This window comes from Patagioenas fasciata, chromosome 5 (assembly GCF_037038585.1).
Source record: "Patagioenas fasciata isolate bPatFas1 chromosome 5, bPatFas1.hap1, whole genome shotgun sequence".
Lineage (NCBI taxonomy): Eukaryota > Metazoa > Chordata > Aves > Columbiformes > Columbidae > Patagioenas > Patagioenas fasciata.
Window position 1 is genome coordinate 55,161,527 of NC_092524.1, and position 27,019 is coordinate 55,188,545.

Sequence of the window (27,019 nt, forward strand, 5' to 3'; positions counted from 1 at the left end):
GCCCAAGTGTAAGGCCCCATTATCTCTCACTGCAAATACACACATTCTGGTTTTCTCCCATCTATACAACCTGTTGGAGCTTTCCCAAGCCAAGCCACCATGGCAGAAACATTTCGCATTTCTGCCCCAGCCAATCCCAAAGTGGCAGGGAGCCCAAGGACCTCTCAGGTAAGGTTTTGATTCCTGTCCCTCCCCAGGAAGAAAGCAGACCTGTGACTGGAAACGCTGGGAGGAGGTGCTGTCACTGAGCTTGAGATGTGCTTGCAAAGTGCATGGAGGCCCACCAGATCTTGATGCTGAGATGACACTGTGAAGGGATCCTAATGGGAGCTCCTGACAGTTTGTTAGTGCCATCAAAGTGTTCTATCCATCCAGTAAACGTCCTTTCCCTGAGTGAACTTAATGTTATCTTACTTAGGACTGCGTTTCTGTGTATTGAGTATTTGTGCTCAGGTGCTGGCATCAGGGAGCTTCTGGACAACCTCTGTGAGGAGAGCCCAAGGCTGCCCTGTGCTGGACCCAGGGTTCCAGCTGGTTCTAACAGACCCACCGCAGGACACAGATGAGCCCCTCAACCAAGATGGTGGCACCTCTGAGAAAGCACATTTAAGAAACAGTAAAAACTGAGCAGCAGCAGTTTGTGGAAAGCCCATGCTGGAGCAGACTCCTGACAGGACCTCCTGTGGCCCCTTGAAGAGGAGTCCACATTGAAGCAGTCTGATTCTGATAGACTGTACCCTGTAGGAAAGACCCATGCTGGAGCAGTTAAAGTGGGAGGCAGAGCACACTGGGGCAGGGTAAGAATATGAGGAGGAAGGAGTGGCAGAGATGAAGTGTTATAAAATGACCACAACCCCCATTCCCTATTCCCCTGCATCACTCAGGGGGAGGAGGTTGAGGAGTTAGGAATAAAATTGAGCCAGGGAAGAAGGAAGGGGTGGGAGGAAGGTGTTTTTAATTATGTCTTTATTACTATCCTACTCTATTTTTAATTGTAAATAAATGAAATTTATCTGCCACAGCACAGCTCTCAGTTCACATCGTGCTGGTGGTAACACCACCTTCTGCCTATTCAGTGCTCAGGAAGATGTCCGAGTCACCTTGCTGCACCCCAAACATCATCTAATGGAGAGAAACCTCTTGGAGGCACTCGTCAGCCTAACTTGCAGAAGCAGCTGGAGGGCAACATCGTTAGCTGGAAGTTATTTACTCAGAAGCATCAGAAGTTTCTTTTTCCACTCTTAGCCACTGAGCCCTTGGAAGGGCTTTGAAGAGGAAAGAGACTTCTTCAGGGATTCACAATGGAATGAGAGGGAGGAAAAGGATGGTTTCTCAGCAGAAGGGCTATAGATTTGTGGTTTCTGAACTGAAGAATTGACATGCAGGAAATAGGAGACATAGGGAGTTTCTCAGACAGGAGTAGGAAGGTTTATCTGCGTGCAAGGAACTGTGTGGCACCAGTGATGAGTAGGTGAGGTAGGGAAATGTTTGTTGAAGATCCAATGGCTGCCTATTTGGCCTGGGACATTTTGAAACACGGCCCACTCATGCTTGTCCCCAACTGTCTGCTTGTAAGTGAAGAACACTTCATATTACATTTATTTATTTGTTAATTAGGGACCAATTCTAGTCACTTTTTGCAAAGAAGTCCCTGAGATATGCACAAACAATCTTCTTTGCACCGGGAGTGCAAGTGCTCTGACCTAGTCTTCTATGGCAGCTGGGTTCACAATTTTCCCCACGAAGAGGATGCTGTTGGTGGTTTTGTCAAAAATCATAATCAGGAAAGGCCTGTTGAATGTGATGTGAGGAGGAAGAGAAAACTCTGCAAATGCAGATGTTGTTACCATTTCTATCACAGTCACTGCAGCAGCCTCTGTGTCATTCTCACTAACAGCTACCATGGCCTTGTGAATTGCCTGTAAGGGAAGCAAAGATTAAAATCTATGTACAGAAGAGTGAGAAGCATCTGGGGAAAAAATTGCTTGCTCTAACCCTGTGAGAAGGTCGTTTTTAAAAGAAAGCACAGAATGAGTGTAGAACTGGTGCGAAAAAGATACTGATGTCTAGTCTTTCCAAGGCAAGCAAAATTTGCTGTGAGGTCAGGGAGATTTCTTCAACACTCTGGCAGAGTGGAACTTGGCGGCTTGCAGAGACAGAGCAGCATAGAGAACAGTTTTTATTCTGTTGCTTCTCAGAGTCAGATTTTGTCCTTAATATTTAACACAGGAGAAGAATATTTTCGTTTTGCATCAATTTCTATGTATGCAAAGAAATTATTTCTGCAAAGACACAATCATGACAAGATTCGTATGGTGTCTTTCTGTAACACAGCCCACTGATATGACTTTACAGGGCTTTCTATGGTAGATATAGCAAATTAATATTTATAAATTCATGTGATCTTATTTCATTGTCTTTGGTCAGTCCTCCATGGTTTTTTTCATTGTTCATAACACATCTGAAAATTCCTTTCCTGAGGTTCTGTTACCCTTTCTCTATTTACTCACTCTATACCTGTAATCCAAGTGTTTACTTGTGTAATAAGATATTATTTTAGTGTGAGGTATCACGCTATGATTAAATGATATAGGTTGTAAGGACCTCTAGAGGTCATCAAATGCAATCAACCACTCCACAGTGGGTCAACTCTGACACTAGATAAGCTTGCTCAGGGTCTCATTCAGTTAGGATTTGAGTATTTCCAAGTATGGAAATTTTTTATCACCCTCATGCTGATTTTTTTTTTTCATAGTATCTGATGAGAATTTCCCATTTTCTATCTTGTGTGCATTGTCTCTTGTCCTATCGCTGTGCATCTGCAAGAAAAGTCTTGATCCATCTTCTCTGCACCCTCCTAATAGATATCTCTGGCCAGTGCTAAGAACTCTCCTTCACCTTCCCTTCTCCTGGCTGAACAGCTCCAGGTCTCCCAGCCTCTCCTCATACATCCCATGCTCCAACCACATGGCCATCCTGCTCACCCTCTACTAGAGCTGCTCTGCTCCAGTATGTCCACATCTCCCTTGTCCCGGGGAGCCCCAAACTGGATGCGGTATTCTAGAGGTGGTCTCACAAGTGCAGAATAGAGGAGAAGGATCACTTCCCTCGTGACACAAGGCACATTTTCCCTGGGACACTAAGAAATCACTTTATTTGTTTGTGTCCAGTTTTCTCATTTGTGAAAATGGGCTGTCCTACAAGTTTGTTGTCCATATAAATTCAGAAGTGTTCAGATACTGCAGTAATGAAAAGTGTATGCATGAGATAAGAAAATATGTCACAACTATGACTCTTGTCATGTATTAACTATTTTATACTGGCTTTTTGTGAAATTATTCCTGTTATCCTTTCCAGATCTGTTTTCTTCTGAAGAGACTTTCAAGTCAATTTGCAAGATCACTGTGAAGTAAATTTAATATTAATTTAATATTAAACTAAGAACTAATAACTAAAATAATTAATTTAGTAACTAAAATAACTAATAACTAAATTAATTTAATATTAAACCATAGGAATGAGACATTTAATCCCTAGCCTTCTCCTTCCTTTATTGCCATCAGTGAGCCATGACCGCACTCCAGAAGTGGGATCGGTCTATATGCAGAGATAAAAACTGCATGTAAGCAAGACAGACACATCTCTTGATTACCACCTCTGTTTGTGTGCTTACTTTAGAAACCTTCAGAAGAGTGTTTCCTGCCACTGCAGAGAGATCAGCCTGATCACTGAACACTTCTGTCACACCCATTTTCTCAAAGAGGCTCTTAACATCACAGGAGCCGGAGATGGTGAATTTTGTAAGGTCCAGGTAGATGATTCTTTTAGAAAATAAACGAAAAACGAGAGTTTATTATTACAAGATCCCTCAATGTGATAGCTGTTGCAGGTATACACCCATCCTGTGCCTGTAAAGTTAAGGCTTGGCTTTCTGAGGCAGTGATAAATCTCATGTTAGAAAAACAAAAATTGGGGTACCTGTCCCACCAACCACAGTCTGATCAGTGGTACAGGGACACAGTGCTGGTTTGTGAAAGTGACTGGCTGGAAAGTATCATCCAGGCTGGAGAAAAAGAAGGTCTATTTTCTTTTGGAGTGGATTCTTCCTACTTGAGGTGGGCTCCTGAGGTTAACATGCCCATGTGCGGGATCCTCATGGCTGGTAGCATTCCCACTGCTGTGACTGGAGGAGCTGAGGATAGAGTTCCCCTCAGGTAGGAAATTGTCCAATACCTTGTCTGAGTTAACCAGCTATGCAATGCTTGTTCTTCACAGCTGTGCTTAGCAACTCTGTGGCATCTTAAGCTTTACGTTACCTGCATGAGTAGTTACAGCCTGTTTGATATTTAAACAAAGCAACAATTAAAATAATACCTTTTTTTAAGTGATTGCATCCAATTAGATACTGTTTCTTTTAGCAGAGCATCCTCCACCTGTTTCATTGCTCCTTCATCAGGCAGAACAAACAATGCAGTAGCTTTTCTGTTGTACGGGATTTCTACTACTCAGCAAGACAACTTCTCATCCCTGTGGATATTAAAGCATTTATATGCATGCGTCACTTTGACCTTAACAGAATTCTTGGCATCCAACAACAAGACATCATCTCTGGTCGCCAAATTGTTGAAAGGTTTTTCCCAGTAGCTTTTTGACAAAAGAAGGAATGTAGAATTGAATAAACTGAAAAACAGACTAATAAAGGCATGTTACATTAGTTGATGCTTAAAATACTGTATTAGAATTATAAAGGCAACAACAAGCCTATCTCAGTTTAACAATTCTTGCTCCCTAGCCATGAAAAGAAGCTTTACAACATTTCAGTGGTTCTAATAAAAGTCACACAAGAAAAATGTAGACTGACGGTTGCTGTGGAAGAGAACTGAGCCTTTGCCTGCTAAGGCAATGGTAAAACTTCCATGGACTCCCATTGTACAAGCTCCAGGCTTATTGCTTTCATACAAGTGTAATCCGTGTTTGACCTTGTCCTGTACAACCAAACACCTGTGCCTTTTAACAAATTATCATAAGTTGTCAAGCTTCTATTTTCTGAATATTTTCAGCTCTGAACCTGTCTTAAAAGTGTTACGACATTGATCCGTTCTTCTATGGGTTCTTTTGTTTTTACTCATATAGAAAATGATTCTTCATATCTGGCTTTCAAGTATTTCCTTATGTAATTTCAAGGTAGAAAGACATATTTTACATTAGAAGATAGCATGGGTTCACAATGTGAAAAAAGTTATGTTTCTTAGATCTGGATAAAACTTCCAGAACTTATGTATATAACTGCTACTTAAGTTTGTCACTCACCTTTAAAGAAAACGCAGTTAACCAAAACCATCATGGTGTCCAGATCAAGACTCTTGAATAAATCAACAATTTTCCCATGGGTTTTTATTTCTATGTACTTATTGATTTCCTTTATAGCATCTGCAGAATTCTGGAAGTTACTAGAAATAACTTCAGAGTAATAAAGATTTGTGACATCATCCAAAAATTTTTGGAGCAGTTTCAGTTGGTTGTCTATGAAGAGGGCATTGCCCATGGTCACCTGGACTTCTTAGTGAGGGTCATTCTGCAGCTGGAGGAGTTGCTGAAATCCCTCATGGATTTCCCGCTCCTCCACTTCTGTCAGGTTGAAGGCGAGGCCTTCGTGCAGCTGAATGAGTGTGTTTGATCTGGCTCCCAGAGAGCCAGGCAAAGGCAGTGGAGATGCTCAAAGGAGAGAAAAAAATGTTCTTGTTGCCTGCCTCCTCTCTGACCTGCTTGTAAAACTGAAACGCGAAGTCAGCATTGCTGGGAGCTATCTTGACACGAGCCAAGTTTTCACCTTCAGCCTGGGAATGTTCTTCTGAGGAGTGGGGTATGTTTTGTTCCTGCTGTTCATCATTGAGGTTGGACCTACTACACTGACCCTGGACGTGAAGTCCAAGAAGAAACAAACACAAATACAACACAGGCTTCATTTTCATTCTGAAGATACTCATATTCCTTCTGAAGATTATCTGTTAAGATAGAAGAGAGCAACTTTTAGATCTAGAGAATTTCATCTTTCCTGCTTAAAAATAGTTTTTGTATTATAGATACTGATTTTCAGATATCAGTCTTTAGGATTACTGCTCTATTTATAAATACTCTTCTACTTGGCCTCCTGGTTAGTCTATTTCTAGTCAGTTCTCAGTTTCTGACCAATGAGTAAGGGAAGGAAGATATTAATGTGATATCACTAGGAAAGAATTCAGATTGTGTAGGCTTTCCTGAGGTATTACACCTGAAATAGTTCTTGCCTCTGACCAGCATGGCCTAGTTGCACTCCTAAGTGCATTTGGGTGCGTGGCTGAGTCCATCTATGGGATGCATGTATTTAGTGAGTACTTTGGCAGAGGGACTGGCTTTTACTAATATGTTTCTCTAGTACATGTGGTCTTGTCAGACTTGGGTATTCAAGCAGTGCAGTGATGCATTGTTAGTTATAGCTATGAATGTAATTTATCTAAATGTTCACCCTTAAACTGTTTATACCTTTCTGCCTCTTGTGTAGCAGCTCAGAACTCAAGAACTATATTATTTCAAAACACTACCTTAAATGTTTCAGCAAATTGAGGATAAACCAAGAAAGTTTATTGACTCTTTTTACTGCAAATAAACTATCCATAAGATTGAAAAGCCCAAGACTCAAGAGCTTAGGAAAAGCTATAGTTGAATCTGCTTTGCTATGTATGTATGTCTTCCTTTAACTGACACAAGCAAATTCTACATAATTCCACAGTCTCTCTTCTGGCCTTTTCAGGGGAAGAACCATGAAATATACTGGATAAGAATATTCTCCATAGGGTACCTCGCTTAAATTACCTCAAATGACAAAAACTCATAAGCATGAAGTAGGCGGTGGCCTGCAGGAAAAATGAGACAATCTGAATGTTGTTCATAGCAACTGTATACTTATTCTGCAGCACCAGATTCTGCCCCAGGGTCTGTCTCAGGCTGTGTATGTAATGCCATGTTTAGGTCTTACATTGAACTTTTAATGGGAAGTTGTTAATTCTGGGTTGCTTCTTTTCTGGCTGCCCACTGTAGGTATGCACTAAGTGGCATTATTTGTAGGGCTGATTAAATTATTATATAAAGGATAGTTGGGGGCACTGGTTAGCTCTTTGAGAGGCCTGTGATACTAGAAACTACTAAAGTGGAAATCTTGAAAAATAGCCAAAACAAGAAAACAACTGGAAGAATGAAATGGGTAATCTTTACCATGGGAAAAGGTTAGATGGGGAGAGAAGAATTTCTTAACCCGTTGCTACATATCCATAGGATATCAATGATTTATATAGACATTATACATAACTTATACTGTGATCCCTCTCAGATGGAGCTGAGAGAAATAGGCACAAATTAGCTATTTAGAAGGTTATTTAAGGATAAGATGCATGGCACTCTTCCTAATTAGCAATGACCTATTATTTCCATTAAATGTACATTATTTCACCTCAGGTAAGTATATGATTTATCTACCCATAGGAATCTACCCACCATAGATATTTCTATATAACTACTATCTCTTACAAAATAGAGTCAGAGTTGGTCAGAACATATTTCTGCAGAGAGGGTTTTTTTCATGAAGTATGCAACTACCCAGAAAGTTTATTGCAGTATTATGTAAAATGACTAAGGTTCAGCAGGCACAAGCATGCTGCTGCTTAACTCTAGCAAAGACAAGCTATTTTTCCTCAAGCCTAGGCCTGCCTACATAGATAGCATGAATCTTTCAGCCCAGCCCCAATGCTTGGCGAACCATCTGAAGGATGCCACTCTTTTCAGGGACAAACTTCTAGAAACAGCAGAGTTTCTGCAGTGATTCCTCTATTTTCTCCCAGGACATGCAGCAGCACTCAGTGTGTCAGGGGGAGAGTGGAATGTTGTGTTGTCCGTGCTCACCACTTACAGGCAGCAGATCCTCTGACCCTGGCGCAAGTCTCTTCTTAGGAAAGGTTATGGCCATTTTCGTTGGCAAACTTAGAATAATAGAATCATTTTGGTTGTAAGAGACCTTCAAGATCATTGAGTCTAACCATAACCTAATGACAGCACTAAGCCATGTCCCTGAGAGCCTCATCTATATGTCTTTTAAACACCTCCAAGGATGTTGACTCAAACACTTCCCTGGGCAGCCTGTTCCAGGGCTTCACAAACTTTTTTGTGAAGAAATTTTTCCTAACATGCAATCTAAACCTTCCCTGGTGCAACCTGAGGCCATTTCCTCTTGTTCTATCACTTGCTACTTGGGAGAAAAGACCAACACCCTCCATGCTGCAACCTCCTTTCAGGTAGTTGCAGACAGTGATAAGGTCTCCCCTCAGTCTCCTTTTCTCCAGACCAAAGAGCCCCAGTTCACTCAGCCACTCTTCATAAGGCTTGTGCTCCAGACCCTTCACCAGTTTTATTGCCCTTCTCTGTACTCTCTCCAGCACCTCAATGTCTTTTCTGTACTGAGGGGCCCAAAACTGAATACAGGATTCAAGGTGGTGCCTCCCCAGTGCCGAGTACAGTCGCACAATCACTTCTCTAGTCCTTCTGGCCACACTATTCCTGATACAAGCTAGGATGCTGTTGGCCTTTTTGGCCACCTGGGCACACTGCTGGCTCATGTTCAGCTGGCTGTCAGTCAACACCCTCAGATCCCTTTCCACCAGGCAGCTTTCCAGCCACTGTTCCCTAACTCTGTAGCACTGCCTTAGGTTATTGTGACCGAAGTGCAGGACCCAGCACTTGGCCTTGTTAAACCTCACACAATTGGCCTTAGCCCAACAATACAGCCTGTCCATGTCCCTCTGTATGGCCTTCTTACCCTCCAGCAGGTCAAAACTCCCACCTAAGTTGGTGTTGTCTGCAAACTTACTGGGGGTGCACCCAATCCCCTCATCCAGATCATTGATAAAGAGATTAAACAGAACTGGCCCCAATATTGAGCCCTGGGGAACACCACTCATGACTGGCTGCCAACTGGATTTGGCTCTGTTCACCACAACTCTTTGGGCCCAGCCATCCAGCCAGTTCTTTACCCAGCAAAGAGTATGCCTGTCCAAGTCATGAGCAGCCAGCTTCTCCAGGAGAATGCTGTGGGAAACAGTGTCAAAGGCTTTACTGAGGACTAAGTACACAACATCCACAGCCTTTCCCTCATCCATTAAGTGGGTCATCTTTTCATATATGGAGATCTGGTTGGTCAAGCAGGACCTGCCTTGCATAAACCTATGCTCACTGGGCCTGATGGTGTGGTTATCTTGTGTGTGCCACATGATGGCACTCAGGATGATCTGTTCCATGACCTTCCCCAGCACCAAGGTCAGACTGACAAGCCTGTGATTCCCCAGATCCTCCTTCTGGTCCTTCTTGTAGATGGGCATCACATTTTCCCACTTCCAGTCAACTGGGACCTCCCCAGTTAGTCAAGATAATGATAGGTAATGGAAAGTGGCTTAGTGATCCCCTTCGTCAGCTCCTTCAGCACCCTTAGGTGTATCCCATCTGGCCCCATAGACTTGTGTATGTCCAAGTGGTGTAGGTGGTCACTAACCATTTCCCTTTGGATTATTGGGGCTTCATTCTGCTCCCTGTCCCTGTCTTTGGGCTCAGGGGTGTGTGTACCTGGAGCACAACTGGTATCACTATTAAAGTATGAGGCAAAGACGTCGTTTAGTACCTCAGCCTTTCCCCTCATCCTCTGTCACTATGTTTCCCTCTGCATCCACCAGAAGGTGGAGATTCTCCTTAGGCCTCCTTTTGTTCTGATGTATTTATAGAAGCATTTTTTGCTCCCTTCTGTATCAGTGGCTAGAATCAGCTCTATTTGGGCTTGGGTCTTCTAATTTTCTTCCTGCATAACTTCATAGCATCCTTGTGGTCCTTTTGAGTAGCCTGCCCTGTCTTTCAAAGGTTATAAATCCTCTTTTCTCCCAAGTTCCAGCCAAATCTCTCTATTCAGCCAGGCTGGTCTTCTTCCTTACCAGCTCATCTTTTGGCACACAGGGACAGCCTGCTCCTCGGCCTCTAAGGTTTCCTTCTTGAATAGCAACCAGCCTTCCTGGACTCCTTTGCCCTTCTGGACTACCTCCCAAAGGACTCTGCCAACCAATCTCCTAAACAGATCAAAGTTCGCCCTTTGGAAGCCTAAAGTAGCAGTTCTGCTGACTGCCCTCCTTACTTCTCCAAGAATAGAAAATGCAGTCATTTAATGATCTCCATTCCCAAGGTGATCTCCAACAGACACGTTACGCAGGAGTCCTCTACTCACATCACCCAGGGGGGTGCCTTCTCTAATTGGCTCACTGACCAGTTGTGTCAGAGAGTTGTCTTCCATATACTCCAGGAGCCTCCTAGACTGTTTCCTCTCTGCTGTGTTGTATTTCCAGCAGACAACTGGTAAGTTTAAGTACCCCACGAGAACAAGGGCTAGAATCATAAGACTTCTTCCAGCTGCCTGCAAAATATTTCATCTGCCTCTTCATCCTGGTTGGGTGGTCTGTAACTGGCTCCCACCAGGATATCAACTTATTGGCCTTCCCCTTGATTCTTACCCATAAACACTCAACACTGTCATCACTTTCATCAAGCTCCAGACAAATAAAAACACTCCCTAACATACAGGGCTACCCCATCTCCTCTCCTTCCTCGCCTGTCACTTCTGAAGAGTTTATAGCCATCCAATGCAGAATTCCAGTTGTGGGAGTCATCCCACCATGTTCCTGTGATGCTAACTACCTTGTAGTTTTTCTGCTGCACAATGGCTTCCAGCTCCTCTTGCTCGTTGCCTGTGATTTGTATAGATGCACTTCAGACGGGCTAGTGATCCCACCACCTTTTTCTGGTGAGAAGCCCTAATTCCTTTGAGGTCATTCCCAGGTGCTTCTGCAGTTTTTAAAAAATCTATAACCCTTGTATCTCTTCTACCACACATGTCTCCAGCCCCTGCCTCCACTGAGACAGCAGACTGAAGGGCTTTGCTAGCACCCCATCCCTCAAATGCTGGCATGTCAACCTTGGGTTTCTCTGCTGCAACTGGTTTTCTTCCCTTTCCCCTTCAAATCTAGTTTAAAGCTTTTTCAATGAGCCCTGCTAACTGCTGCCCAAGGATCCTTTTCCCCCGTTGAGACAGGTGCATCCCACTTGTTGCTGGCAGGCCAGGTCTTTAGTTTCTGGGACAAACGCTACACCCCTCCCCACCTTTGCCTGTCAGACATAAGACAGTGCCTGAGAGTGTTTAAAGTTACTTTATCAGCTAAATGTTCTAGTTCAGAGTATCAGCCACCCCTAGCAATGAGTAAAATTTCACAATTTATCTTAGGGCAACATAATTGGGTATTGAGGAATCCACAGACCATTATTTTTCCTGACAAACTTACTTTTTAAACCTTCACATGAGGCTTTCCTGTGATTCCAGACAGATCAGCCTGATTGGAAAACACATCAGTAACACCCAAATTCATGAGCATTTTCTCTTAAGTCATAGGTGCCTGAAATTGATAGTTTTGGAATATACACTTCTATCCTCCTGTTAATTCAGGCCATGATCAAAAAACCAAGTCCTGCAGCCACGTATTGATCTGCTGGGTCTTCCTGTATCTTTCATCATCATACCCTGCAACTCAGGGGACAGAAGAAAACAGTTATTGTGCTCCCGATGACTTAACCAGTCATTTCAAGGCCCCGAAGTCCCTCTTGATTGCCTTCGGATTTCCCTTTTCAGTCTCATCACTGCCTACTTGAAAAATTAGTAGAGGATAATATTCAGAGGGCCTAACCAGGGCAGGAAGTTTTCTCTTCACATCTTTAACCCTGGCCCCAGGGAGGCAGTAGACTTTCCCTAAGAAATGGGTCTGGCCTGCATATAGAGCCTTCTGTTTCCTTTAGAAGGGAGTCTCCTATGACCATGACCATGACCATGACCATGACCATGACCTGCCTTTTTTCCTTTACGGCAGATGTTTTAATAAAGGGTGCAGGCTGACTCATTCTCTGCAGTACCTCCAACTTAGTTGAACCATTTTCCTCAATATTCTTGTTTGATTCTACTTTCAGAGCCTCATACCTGTTTTACAAGGGAATCTGTGAAGGTGGGGTAGTCACAGCACAGACCCTCCTCCTTCTGCACCAGGCAGGAACATGCTGCAATTGCCCCCTGTCCCTTGAGTCGCTAGATTCCACATCCAGAGCCTCATATATGTTGTACAGAGGCACCTGGGAAGGCAGAGTGGGCAAGGGGGAGTTTTACCTGCCACCCTGGATGTGGACTTGTTTCCATTCACTCCCTTTCCTTGACTGTCTTCAGTCAGGCTGGGGGAAGATACAGGACTCCCCTGATCTTGGTTTTGTACTGGCGGCCTTTCCTGTCTCAGGGAGGCCAGACCTTGATCCCAGCAATCTCTTTGCTCTCCGACTACCTGATGCTTCTCAACCTTTGTACCTTCTCTCTCAGCTTTACCACCAGGCTGAGCAGGTCATCCAGCTGCTCACACCTCACGCAGCTATTATCTCTACTGTTATCCCATACCAGTGAAAGGCTCTGGCACTCCCTGCAGCCTGAGGTCTGGATGGCTGCATGTTTCCATGGCAGCTCTGTCTGGGTTGCTGCCTCCTTCCTGGAAAGTGCAGAGGACCTACCTTTGCCCTGGGTGGATACCATAGTCAGGCTCCTTCTGCAAGGTTGACAACCACCAACAGAGCTAATCTCTTGAGCTGGCTGAGATTCCCCACCCTTCCTCCTTGCCTTGCCTTGCCTTACACAAACTGCCACGCTAACTGCCAGGTCTGATTGCTTGCCCTGTTCACTGTGCTCCTGGTCACCTGCGCTCCTTAGAACCACAACGAAATCACCCATGGTTGCTCCTGGCAATGAGCCCTCCATGTCAGCCCCTCTCATGAGATCTGCCAGTTCCGGATGCATTTCTCTGTATGCCCGCAGGGTTTTCTTGGTTCCGGGTTCCCCTCCTTGCCTCCTCAATCCGTGCTCAGTTGCGGGACCTTACCATAACTGTCTCTGCTCGTCGCTAGTCGCTGACTGAGTGTTGCTTTCAGTTTTTCTGTGTTTAAACTTCAGAGCAATCAGCTCCTCAGCAATTCCAGATAGATCAGCATGGTTAATGAATGCCTCAGCCACACCTAATCCTTTGAAAACTCTCCCTTAGGTCATAGGTACCAGAAACAGAGACTTGAAAGAGTCTCTCCTGTTGAATGGGATGGGAAGTGAGGGTGAATCACCACACATGGGTATCACCAGCATGCCTGCCCCATGGCAGCACCTGTGAGAACCCAGGGAAGGGAAAGCAGTTTGTTACTTCTCTGCACATCCTGTTGGTGCAAATGGCTGTGTCCCCAGAGCAGACGCCACTGTGAAATGTGAGGCTAAACTGGAATGTTTGTGCAGAGTTTTGCAGGAAGCAGATCCGTACAGGGGAATTTCACAGCAGAGGATATGGAGCTTCTGGATGTTTCTAGATAAGCCATGGCTGGGACAGACCCACTCCTGCTCCAGGAGCCAGGAGAGTCATACAAAGGACTGAAAAACATGCTTTGCCCATTGGCATGGTAATGGTCTATATGGAAGGAATTAAGGAATAATTTAATTATCTCTTTCCATACTGTCTACCAGTGACTCTGCTCCGTTATGTAATATGTCTTGGTTCCTCCTCACAGGAGAAGTTTCAGCCCATATAATTAACTTACTTCTGTTGATCTTCGGTCTTGAGGTTATTAGATACCAGCTTTGCAAGTTATATTTCTGGCAGTGGAAACAAAACTTCAGCAAGATTATAAGCAATGAGCAAGAGAAATGTGCGCTTTACATGATAAATCCTCATGCAGCCTTTTCTTTTTGCTTTATAAAGATGTATCACTCAAGTCTGTCTGCAAAAGTTCATACAAATAAATTTCTTGACGTAAATAACTCAAAATCACGAGATTGGCATAATTGCAAAATTGTGTAACTAGAATAAAAATCAAGCCCTCTCTGTATTTTTATATGTTTCTCTAAAAGGTATCCCAACTATGCTCTCCACGTCTTACAAATATTCATCTTTTTCTCCTTGGATAAAGAAAGTTCTTTTGGCTCCATTTTAAAAAACATGACTGACAGAAAGAAGAAAGCTGAAGGTTAAGCAAAAAGTCTGTGACAGAACTGGGAATAGAAATTAGACCCTTTCTGCTTTGTTTTCAGCATCTTTCACCAAAGCAATAGGAATCTCTGAACTAAAATTCCATATGGACTTACAGTTTGCTAGATTAAATCTGTATAAATAGACTCAAAAAAATCTTATTATTATCCTCTGTGTTATATCTCAGAAGAAGATAAAGTTATTTTGCTACCAGGGAGTGATTCCATTTCTCATAACAGATGTTTCACTTCAGATGATCACTTTCATCAGTCTGCAGAAAACAATATTTTACATCTTCTGCATTGTCTGTACCTAATCTCACACTGAAAGAAAACGTGTTTCCAAGAGCATACAAGCATTTAAGGCCAGGTGTGAATTCCATTGGAGTTGATCAGCCCAGCATTTTAATGTACAAGATGGGTAATCTGTCACTGAGAATTTGTCTTGGGTTTTACTGCTGTATTTTCCATAAAGTTCCCAGATGAAGATGTTGGAATTGTAGACCTGCTTGACACTGACAAGGTTTTTCAAAACTGGTTGTTAAATGTTTTGTTTTTTTTTTTTAATTACTAGAATAAAAAAGGGAAAAAAATAAGTAAAAGCAAATAGACTGCAAGACCAAAATTTTGCTCTCATATTGATTTGTAGCTTGAATTAATTTTTTTCCAAAAGGTACATCAAACTCAAGTAGTTAAGACTACAGACCAAAAACCTTAAGTAAGTTTAATCATATAAGAACTTAGAGATGGCATGTATAACTACCAGAATTGAAATAAATGAAAATAAAGGAAAGTGGCAGGTCCTCCTGGGTGTCAGTGAGGTTAAAGGCCAGCCCTCCTGGCACCTGAGCCTGGCTGGTAGCTCTTCAGCCCTGGACCAGCAGGAAAAAGGCAGCAGAGATGTTGACCAGGGGGAAGAAAATGCTCTTGACAGTTTCTTGGGTAGTCTTTAGCCTGTAAATTTGGAAGGAAAAGCCCATGTTGCTGCGGACTACCCATTGGCAGCACCCAAAAGGATCTCCCTCATGGGGATGCTGCTCCTGCTTATTCTGCTTGTGGTCGCTGGACTGTTGACAGCCAGAGACAACAGGCTCAAGTGCAGAAAAAGAGCATTGCATGCAGTTGTGTAAAGGAAAAGTAAAACCAATGCAGCATTTCTTCATCTGATTGTAAATAGATTTCATATCTGGGTACCATGCCAGAAACAACTCCTAAATTCATCCATCTGGACTTTTGAGAGCTTCTATAGTTATTACTTTATCAGGTTATAGCAACATTTGTCTTTCTGATGTTTCAGTAAAACCATTTCAAAAAATTTTTAACGATTAAAAAATACAAGTTTCCCTTTGGCCTAGCACTGTCTATGAGAATGAATTGATCACAGGGGATCTGCTTACTTCTGCTTCAGCACTAGCTTGGCAGCGGTATTACTGCCGTCATGGTCTGCGTTATTTAACATCGCTGTCAGATTTGAGGAGTGGGGAGCTGTGCACTTCATCACCTCCACCTCTGGCTGCCTCTGCACAGTCATTGGAAGGAAAGCTGCATGACAATGGCCTTGGGTGTTGAACCTTTCTCAAGGAAGGGGTCCAGCTGCCAAAAGAGATGCTCCAATAGCCTTTTTCTGGCAGCTAATTCCAGTTTGCAGAATCTTAGCAGCACCTAGCAAACAGCTTGCACAGCTGTCAAAAAACTGTCAGGTCCTGGATCCAGTGACAGATTTTCTGGTTCATAACAAAAGTCTTGGTTTCAATGTTTTTAAGGTGTGCGGGGACATAGACAATGGACAGTGGCAATGCTGCCACAGCATGTTGTATCGTGTTTTAAATTGCATTTAAGTCCATTTATATTACGATGTTAACATAATTAAACTTGCATGTTTTACACTTCATGATAGTTTCTATGTGTTCAGCTGTGAAGTGTTTCAGGTATCTGCATCATCAAAGCATTGCTCTGTCACCTGAGGACCAGCATTAATCCTTAATTAGGAGCAGCCTTTTGAAAATAAGCATGCACAGCCACTGTGACAGCAAATGCACAGACCTGGTCAGCAGAAACCACCAGAACATATCCATGGGAAGTACGTGGGAGTCTCACAGTTTGTAATTTGCACTAGTTATGAAGTGTGTTTCCTGAACTGCCTAATCTTATTCCACAGAAGGACAAAGCATGTTCAGTTCCCTCATTTTTGGGAAGTAGCTGGCACAGGTCTATCAGTATGACGTGTCATTTGTCATTCAAAAAAAGCAGATCACCAGCAGAGGGGGAGCTAATAGGGCTGAGTGACAGAGGGACAGTTTCCCACCCCTAGTTGGTCACTCTGGCTCCGTTTGTACTGGTACACTGAGCAGTGCTGCAGCACAAGCCTGGCCATCAGCCTGTAGCCACTCATAGTCTTACATTTTTGGTACAATTTCAGACACACGTATCTCTCATGCCATCTACAATTCTTCCAAACAAGTGCTAAACATGTTTTTGGAGTTAGCACAGGCCAGGGAATATTTCCAATAAACAGCACGGATATCTTGCAAGGTCAGAGTTAAGCAACATGGGCATGAGCTGTGATGAGCCAGCTGACCTCATGGCTAGAGAACAGAGCAGTTTATTTACTAGCTTAGATGTTAACTTTGGGAATATAATTAAACTCAATTTTGGTTTTGTTTTTTTTTTTTTTTTTTTCATCTTCCAGTTATTCATGCCCTATCCCTTCTGAACTTCTATTTGTTGCTGAAACACAAGATTACATCCACAAAGCAATGGCAGCATCACCTTTGGGTGTCTCGCCAACTAAAATATTCCTCAGCTCTGACTTAGCCACTTCTTCCACATAGGATATTTGTGGAGAGTTTGCTGCCTTAAAGGGGGACTCAAAGAAACCAACACAACGTGAGTGGATTCCATCAGCTGCAAATATCATACGTGAAAGTATGGCAAAAGACTTGAGCTTCAAAGGAAGAGCCTAGGCCTGGTCTGAAAGTGACTGACTCCCCTAAAGTGTGACTTGAAGCTATGCCTTCCTTTTCCTAGAAGCCTTACTAATGTCACAAGACATCATTGCTTCAGGCACCACCCAAACAACAGTGTAGTTTGCAGAAAACTGATTAGGATTTATCTGCCAAATCTAGTCCCCATCCAGGGAAAAACATAGCTGGAATTCCACCTTCCAGGCAAATACCCTTACCAGCACTCCAAGTCCAATGCTATCTCTCTTTTTGCAGGGGTCAACCTGACAAGCCTGGAATTCAGAATGTTGGAGGTATGTGATTGTCTGCCTTCAGGAAAGGAAGGCATTTGAACATGAATATTCCTGAATATCCTGTACCCAAGGCATGTATACACGCAGACTGGTGTGGGCAGGTAACAGTTGCCTTGGAGAGGCTGGACCCTATGGAGTATCTCCTTCTCAGGTACTAATTACTCTGTTATCAAATTGACCTTATGACCGTATAGACTTAAACTTATGATTTGAAAAATTGGTAGAGAAATCTTCAGAGAAACAAGCAATCATTTTCTCATGGAAATAAAACATGACCTTTCTCCATTACTGACAGATGTGTGGAAGAGAAGAACTAAGATATCCCTGGATGGACTGCATTTGTATTTTCTATTTGTGTCAGCCCTCCAGCACCAGGGCCTGGTGAGAGCTCGCAGCAGCTGGAGCAAACCTCAGCATTTTCTTTCCTTCCTACCTACAAACCAGAAGTGGTTTCTTTGTTCAATCTTTATTTACCTAAAATGTTTTAAACTGATTCTCTCAGCTCGATACTTACCTTGTTTTACAAATATGCCATACATTTGCCAATAAAGGCAGATTTATACAATCATTCATAATTCAAGAATAGATGTATCTCAGTGGTCACTTTCTACTAGAGGAGGAAACGAGAACAGTGTTTTTTAAGAATGACCACAATCTTGCATCATTTATTTGAAAAAATAAACATTTTAGTAACAATTTTAGTTATTAATAATGATAATTTTAATCACATTGAACTATAATTGCATGAAGAATGCAATTCAAGTCAGTAAGACGAGCCACTGACCAGTCATTTTTCAGCTGGGTTAACAATTTTTCCCATGAAGAGGATGCTCTGAGTATATTGATCAACAATCAGCAGCAAAAATGGACGGTTGAATTTAAGAACAGGAGGAACAGAATGAGGAAGAAGATCTGTGCTACTGACTGCTGCAGCCTCTGTGCCATTCTCATGCATCTTCAGCAGCGCCTTGTGAGCAACCTGCAGTGAAATACAGCAAGAAATGGGGCATGAAATGATTAAAATTAGTACTAAGTTAATTCTGCTACTGTCTTTCACAAAAATTGCTAGTAGGCCAGGAACCAGGAAGAAGACCACTATAGTCCATATTGAGGGTTTTTAACAATGTTGTCTCAGTAAGCAAGTATTGTCATATTCAGTGTTCCTCACCACAAGTGTATCCAACACAGACCCCAGGGACTGCACACCTTGTGGAATTAATTGAAAGTAGAATACTCAAGCAAACTAGCAAGGAATGACAATTTCAGAGGGAAGGGAAGTTGGGCTCCAGAGCTGGTTTGTATATATCCTTAATAGCTCATGCATTACAATTTGGTCAGTAGAAATTCAGCCTTGTACCATTTTTAATTTTTTTTCAAAATTATTGTTGGGCATACTTAATCTTCTTGTTTTACCAGCCCTCAAATGTTAGAACATTGTAAATGCTGTTTGCAGAATGGTTGTAAGAATGTTAGCCTTTCTCTTCACTTTATCTGTTTCTCTTCACATTATTTTCAGGAAATGGGATGTTTTCCTCAAGCCTAGCCCATTGTACATGATTAGCACTCCTCACTGGGTCTTCAATGGCAGCAGAAGTTTTAAAATCCTTTAAAATTACAGAATGCACATGTTAAGAAAATGCCACTTTTTCTGCTACATATGGTTATGCAAAACATCTCCAGCACAGACACCCCTTGGTGGCTCCTTTCACATACAGAAACTGGACTGTGTTTAGTTTCTGGGACAAATGCTACACCTCTCCCCACCTTTGCCCATCAGACAGGAGACAGTGCCCTTATCTCCAGATCTTGGAGAAGTCTGAGAGTGTTTAAAGTTACTTTATCAGCTAGATGTTAGAACAGCTAGATGTTAAGAGCATCAACCACCTACCAATGAGTAAAATTTCACAACTTATCTTAGGGCAAAACAATTGGATATTGAGGAATCCACAGACCATTGTTTTTCCTGACAAACTTACTTTTGAAACCTTCACATGAGGCTTTCCTGTGATTCCAGGCAGACCAGCCTGGTCAGAAAACACATCAGTAACACCCAGATTCATGAACATCTTCTTTAAGTCATAGGTGCCTGAAATTGATAGTTTGGGAATATACACCTCTATCCTCCTGTCAATTCAAAAGAAAATGATGGTAGTTATTGTAATCAAAGCATGTCTTGAAGACTTCCAACTTGCTGGTGGTTCTTCTGTGCTAAAATGTTAGTCTTTTCATCTGAAAAAGATGGCAACAAAAAGAAGATGGGAAGACAGTGGTCTGGAGGACGAGATAGGAGAATGACATCGGTTGAGCTTTCTTATGTGAGTCTGAAACACTTTTACTTGATGGCAGAGCAAGCAGTGATGGTGTCAGCATTTCTGGGACTATGTTTGCATTTTCTTTCTAACTTTCAAGGTTTTTCTTTTGATGTTTACTGCGTATTCTCTCTGAGGGGTCTGATTGCTATGTTGCAGTGTTATCACTCTTAACACATTGGGCTTGAGACAAGGGAAATGGAGACACTTAGTATAAAGTAGAAAATGTGTGAGGAAAATATTAAATTTCCCAGCTTACAGATTCCTTCCTTCATCACAAGGGAATGCTGATTCTAATTTTTGCTGAAAGTATCAAATCATCAGTTCACTTAGTCTGTCCCTTTATAATTATTCCATTGCTTAAATCTCTGATCAACAGCAAAGGAAACTGTATAACCTGATCATAATATTCAGACTATGGATTCTGACTACCTTGAATTATCAAATCAAAATTCTGTATTTACCGTCGTTCAAGTGATTCTTCCCATTTAGACACAGTGCCTTTTGTCAGGCCGTCTTCCAGTTTTTTCATTTCTCCTTCCTCTGGCAGGATAAACAATGCTGCAGCATCTCCCTTGTAAGGAATTTGTACCACCTCACAAGACAACTTCGTGTCAGAGTATGTTTTATAAAATCCATCTCGAGTCATCATCTTCACTTCGACTGAGTTCTTTGCATTCACATGGAAATAATCCTTGCGAGTTCCCTTAATATTGAAAGGATTTTCCCAATAGGCTTAAAACCAAAAGAAAAAGAATGTAATCAAATGCTTATTTCAAGGTTATATTATTATAGTCCAGACTAATGTACACCGGGTAAATCCATATCTGAATATTTATACTCATACTTGAAGGTCAGAGGTATTCCAAGTTTACTAAAGATCTTGTTCCTTGTCATCTTTGCTATACTCTGTTCAATAACAACTAAATATCCCAGGTTAAATGTCATATGGACTTGCACAACACCTTTGTAAGTCAGGTAAATTACATTAAGTAACTTCATATTACCTTATGTTTTATTTGAAGAAAATGAAAGCTGACCAGGATCCAACAAGTTCCCTCTGGTTTCAGAATATTGTTTATAAAGTAAGTTCCATAGCAGATGTCTACTTTTTAAGATGTAGCATTCTAAACTCCTTCCATGTTTTTTCATATGTTCTCCATCTTGTAGCACAAAGGAAAATTTATATGCAAGAAAACCCCAAACTTTTGGGCCCGATCATAACTGCATTATGGTAACTGGAATAGGGATTCAAAGGTTTTAATCTACAAAATGGTTTTGTCTTGATGTTTATTATTAACTGACTTTTCTATGATATTTTATTTTGCATTAAATCAGGTCATTCACTGAACAAATACACAGGGATCACAGCTTGCCATTCTGTAAGTATGGTCTCTTTTTTTTAGTATTGAATAAAAATAAAATTAAATTGGAAAATAAATAATGGAATGTAAACTTCACAGTACTCTGATTACTTTATGAGTTTGAGCTTTCTTCCCTGTCACCCCAGTAAAAAAAGATATAGTCTGGTATCAGAAAGAAATGCCTCAGAGTAGGGCACCTGAGGCCAGGGTACCCAAATTTAATAAAATGCTTGAAGTAAAATCTGTTTTGCTGAACATTCAGCTATTTCCAAACGTGCCTTTCTAGGTGGTAAATTCCATGTATGTCCTCTGTGCTGCTACAAACGGATGTAACATCTAAGAGGAAGATAATCATTGCCAAAGTAGTACATTCACAAGTACCTCTTGGGATATGTATAATGTGATGACAACTGTAAACCATTTAGACTCCAGCTCCAGGGGTACCTACACATTTAATAGGCATGGATTGTAAGTAAATCGAAGTGTTTGGCAATATTTGTTAGTCTGCATCTTTGGAATTTATTTCTGTTTTACAAAATGGGTGAAAACATTGTAATTTTAAAAATAATAAGTAGATGAACACTAACAGAAAAATTTACAGATATATACATCTGTTGTCCTCTTGCAATCCCCGAAAACTTGAAGACTGTAAATAAGCAAATTTTTATGCTTAGGAGCCTAAACTTATACTAGAAAAAATCACATGTGGAAGAGTTTTCAAAGCATGAGAACTTTGTATGTTTCTTATAATAATAGCCTAATTTTAACACTGGCCTTTCTTTTAAAAATAAATCAGAAACAATCTGGGGCATTTGTCTTAGTGCAGATGAAACTGAGGTGCTGCAGTCATAGCACCTATGTAACTTACCTTTGAAATAAATGTAGTTAACAATTACCATTAGAGTGTTTGGATCGAGGTCTTCAAGTATTTGTTTTATATTTCCATGGGTTTTGTTCTTTATATGATCGTTGATCTCTTTTTTAGCTTCAGTGGAATTCTGGAAGTTACTAGAAACAATTTCTCCTTTGTACAGTTTTTTGATGTCCTTCAGAAATGTTTTCAGTGGCTTCAGGTGCTTGTCCATGAACAGGGCAGTCCCCATGCTCAGCTGCATCTGGCTGCCAGGGCGGCTCAGCAAGAGGAGGAGATGACGGAAGCCATTGTGTATCTCCTCCTCTCGTGTGTCGGTGAGGTTAAAGGCCAGTCCTTCCAGCACCTGAGTGTGACTGGTGGCTCTGGAGCCCAGGGACAGCAGGGCAAAGGCAGTGGAGATGCTGACTGGGGAAAAGAAAACATTCTTGCCAGGTTCTTGAGTGGTTGCTTGCCTGTAAAACCGGAAAGCAAAGTCTGTGTTGCTGGAGACTACCCGCTGGCAGGACTCAAGAGGATCTCCCTCATGGAAATGCCGCTCCTGGGGCTCAGTTTCCTTGATCTTGCCATTGTAGTGGTCAGCCTGGATCAGGCTGTGGACTGTGAGGTGAAGCACAACCACCACCAAACACAGCGGCAGCGTGACCTTCATCGTCCTTTGCAGCTACGGTGTGGACAGAGAATGAAATAGCCTTGAATACTAGAGGTCATCTGTGTCAGCTCCTCATCTTTTATTTCTATCTGCTATTACCATCAACAGCTCTCTGGTAATCACTGTTATCTCTTGACATGCTCCTTTACTATGGAAGCGTTTTTTAAATCCTTACGTTTATCCTTGAGTTTATCTGTAATTCCTGTCCATTGCTGCCTACTTCAGTTCTGCTTTACTCTGGCTATGTAATTCCCTTCTTACTAGAGAAAGAAACATGTGGAGAAAGAAACGTGAGTATTACAGAAAAATAAGACAGAGAGAACAAGTGAAAGGGCTCTTTTCTTTTTTTTTTTTTTTTTTTTAATTTTTTCCTGTATCTGTGTAAATCCGTTTTATGGTGAGGCAGCACATCAGGAGCAACTCAATTCATTTATGTTTATCTCTAAGAACTCTCAGGATTATTATGCTATTAGTGATTGAATAAGGCTTACGTCAAATGACAGTACTATGTCAAAGGAAAACAATAAGAGATTGCAGTACTCAAAAGTGGTATTCTTTCTCTCATTTCTGACTCATTTTAACATATAAAGTGACTAATCACAACAGAGCTGTTAAATTTTTTTTCTACTTCAATGCCTGATTAAGTCAGAATATGTTGCTTAATTTTAAACAACCACTCATGTGACATGTTTTCCAGATGAATTCCTCTCTGTGTGTACCCCAACATCCTGGTCACGAGATGGTGAAGTCACTAGTGTGGACTTGGCCCCTTCTATCTTTCCAAACCTTGTATCAGCAGGACAGCCTCCTTTTCTTAAGGCAAATAGGTCCATGGCCAGAATGGTCCTCAGGAATGAGCCTAGATCACGGCATCTTGGCTATTTCTGATAACCGTGACCCTTTTTTTTTTGTTTGCTTATTGCTTTCTCTTTTGCTGGTTAGACCAAGAACATGTTGGGATGATTTGTAGTGTCTAGGATGTTTAACCTGCCAGAAAACAGGTAAAAACTATTCCAATTAAAAATTGTATTAATAACTCCAAATCGCTTTCACCTTGTCCTACTAAAAGCGGAACAGCTTTAGAGAAGATCACGTAAGTTACCTGCTCACCTCCCAGTCAATAGCAAAGGCATTCAGAGACATGGGTTCAGCAGGGTAGATGAGTTGTTTATTGAGATTTCCCCCACCTTGTGTCAGCACTCTGATCTCTAAGATTTGGGTGAAAAGGAGCCATGTTGTCCGTCCACAGCTTTGGTCTGTGAGACCTGAGTAAATCAGGACTTACAGGGGAGGTCGACATAGCAAAATCGATTTATGAGTCCTGTGTGGACCATGTTGGTGTACATAAGACAGCTCATTCACCTCAGTTTTCATTACCTGATTTTAATCTTTAGGGAACATTAGTAATGATAAAAAATAAGGTTGACGGGAAGCCAGAACACTTCCCCCTTGTTAAGGAAACAAATTTATTTTAAATATAAAGGATGTGATGTCTACTACAGACTGCCCAATCATGGAGGAGACTATTAATGAAGCCTTCTTTCTCCAGCTACAGTAGGCATCTTGCTTGCAGGCTCTTGTCCTGCTGGGGGACTTCAATCACCCTGACTTCTGCTGGAAGAGTAACATGGTGAGCTGTAATCAATCCAGGAGACTCCTGAAGTGCTTTGAGGATAATTTTCTAAGCCAGGTAATAAGCCCTACCAATGCAAGTGAGCTAATTGGTGACGTCAAGACTGGAGGCAGCCTGGGCTGCGGTGATCATGTGCTTGTGGAGTTTGCAGTCCTGAGGGATATGGGAAAGACAAAGAGTAAAACCAGGACCCTGAATTTTAGGAAAGCCAGCTTCCAGCTCTTCAAAGAGTTAGTCAACAGGATCCCCTGGGAAACTGCCCTCAGAGACAAGGGAGCAGAACAGAGCTAGCAGATCTTGAAGGATGTTTTCCGTTGGGCACAAGAGCTCATGATCCCCAGGTGTAAGAAATTTGGTAAGGAGGGCAAGAGGCTGGCATGGCTGAGCTGAAACTTGCTGGTCAAACTAAAGGGCAAGAAGGATATGCACAGGCAGTGGAAGCAGGGACAGATATCTTGGGAAGACTAGAGAGACACTGTCCAGTTGTGTAAAGATGGGGTCAGGAAGGCCAAGGCACAGCTGGAGCTGAACTTGGCAAGGGACGCAAAGAATAACAAAAAGGGCTTCTATAGGTATGTCAATCAAAATAAGGTCAAAGAAAGTGTGCTCCCCCAATGAGCAAGACTGGTAAACTGGTAACAACAGACAAGGAGAAGGCTGAGGTACTGAACAACTTCTTTGCCTCGGTCTTCATTAGCAAGCTCTCTTCCCTCACTTCTCATGTGGATGAACTCCAAGGCAGGGACTGGGGAAGCAAAGTCCCTCCCACTGTGAGTAAGAATCAGGTTTGTTGTGATCACTTAAGGAACCTGAACATACATCGATCTATCGGACTGGTGAGATGGATCCCAGAGTCCTGAGGGAATTGGCTGATGTAGGTGCCAAGCCACTCCCCATGATATTTAAGAAATCATGGTAGTCAGATGAAGTCTTGAGTGACTGGAAAAAGGGAAACATTGCACTCATTTTTAAAAAGGGTAGGAAGGAGGACCGTAAGAATAACTGACCTGTCAGCCTCACCTCTGTGCCTGGGAGGATCATGGAACAGATCCTTCTAGCAGCTATGCTAAGGCACATGAAGGACAGGGAGGTGATTCGAGATGGCCAACATGTGTTCACCAAGGGCAAGTCCTGCCTGACCAACCTAGTGGCCTTCTATGATGGAGTAACCACATCAGCAGACAAAGTAAAGGCTATATCTGGACTTCTGTAAAGCCTTTGACATGGTCAGTTGACACTCCTGAGGGACAGGGTGCCATCCAGAGGGACCTAGACAAGCTTGAGAACCTCATGAGGTTCAACAAGGCAAGTGCCAGGTCCTGCACCTGGATCAGGGACACCCCCAGTATCAATACAGGCTGGGGGATGAAGGGATTGAGAGCAGCCTTGCCGAGAAGGACTTAGGGGTACTCTTGGATGAAAGATTGGATGTGAGTTGGCAATGTGCATTTGCAGCCCAGAAAGCCAATTGTATCTTGGGCTGCATCAAAAGGAGTGTGGCCAGCAGGTCAAGGGAGGTGATTCTGCCTCTCGGCTCTGCTCTGGTGAGACCCCACCTGGAGTCCTGCATCCAGCTCTGGAGCCCTCAGTACAGGAAAGACGGTGACCTGTTGGAGAGGGACCAGAGGAGGCCACAAAAATGATCAGAGGGTTGGAACAGCTCTGCTGTGAGGACAGGCTGAGAGAGTTGGGGTTGTTCAGCCTGGAGAAGAGAAGGCTCCAGGAAAACCTTATTGTGGACTTTCAGTACTTAAATGGGGTTTTTAAGAAAGATGGGGATAGACTTTTTAGCAGGGCCTGTTACAAGAAGACAAGGGATAATGGTTTTAAACTAAAGGAGGGGAGATTCAGGCTAGACATGAGGAAGAAATTTTTTAAAATGAGAGTGGTGAAGCACTGGAACAGGTTGCCCAGATAGTGGTAGATGCCCCATCCCTGGAAACATTTAAGGCTGGACAGGACTCTGAGCAACCTGATCTAGTCAAAGATGTCCCTGCTTATTGCAGGGGCATTGAACTACATGTTCTTTGCAGGTCCCTTACAACTCAAACTGTTCTGTGATTCTATGAAAGAACTATTTGGGATAAATATTCAGAGCAGTTACACTCTGTGGAGCTGATATAATATGTGCCCACGATTTGCTATTCAATATTTCTTGAAATGAAGTTGTGCTGTCATTTCAGTGCTTAGAAACCAGACTTCACCCTTGAAAGTAAATGTACTTCGTGACTCACTAGCTAAATGCCATGCAACTGCATCAAAATTGTTAAGGTAAAGATAACTGAGTACTTACTTTACATTCAGAAGGGTCTTGCTCTCGTATGGGTTGTGCTGTTTCTTGCTGCTTTATTCACACAGCTGTTTTCCTCTGTTAAACATTACATGGCTTCAAATACATATTACCTAGAAGGACAAAGCTGAATGCTGATGAAGCTAGTTTTCTTGGACATCATTTGCATGTGTCCACATTTCTCCACTCCAAATAGAGAGCAAAGACCATGGGGCCCAGACAGACAGTACAGTGGAGTGTTACAACCCAAAGGGTATGTAACTCCTAAGCAAATATTTATTGGAAATTAGATTTTTGTGCCAAGGGCAGTTACTTGGCCCTATACACTACCTGAAATGGAGATAACTGCTCATCTGGAGACATACAATGTTGCTCATCACTAAACTCTAAAGGACAGGTTCATGATGAGGGAGCTGCAGGGAGCACCACTTGTGCTCAGCCATGTTACCCAGCCTACTGGACTCCACTTAAGTGTCAACATGTCATCTTTATTTCTGC

The 27,019-nt window shown here is 42.3% G+C and overlaps 2 protein-coding genes and 1 pseudogene across 2 annotated transcripts in view; all 3 read right to left on the minus strand.

Annotated features, from left to right (window-relative positions):
• LOC136102750 (alpha-1-antiproteinase 2-like) overlaps positions 1-27,019 on the minus strand; it is a 144,648-nt gene that overhangs the window by 26,572 nt on the left and 91,057 nt on the right. The window lies entirely within an intron of this gene.
• On the minus strand, positions 1,704-5,972 carry LOC136102403 (alpha-1-antitrypsin-like; annotated as a pseudogene).
• Positions 18,037-26,633, minus strand: LOC136102395 (alpha-1-antitrypsin-like). The gene is made up of 5 exons (XM_065839426.2): positions 26,525-26,633; positions 21,944-22,610; positions 20,176-20,446; positions 19,379-19,526; positions 18,037-18,381 (listed from the first exon to the last, which is right to left on the minus strand). Exons 2-5 carry the CDS (start codon positions 22,596-22,598, stop codon positions 18,190-18,192), a joined length of 1,266 nt encoding a protein of 421 aa, XP_065695498.1. The 5' UTR covers positions 22,599-22,610; positions 26,525-26,633; the 3' UTR covers positions 18,037-18,189.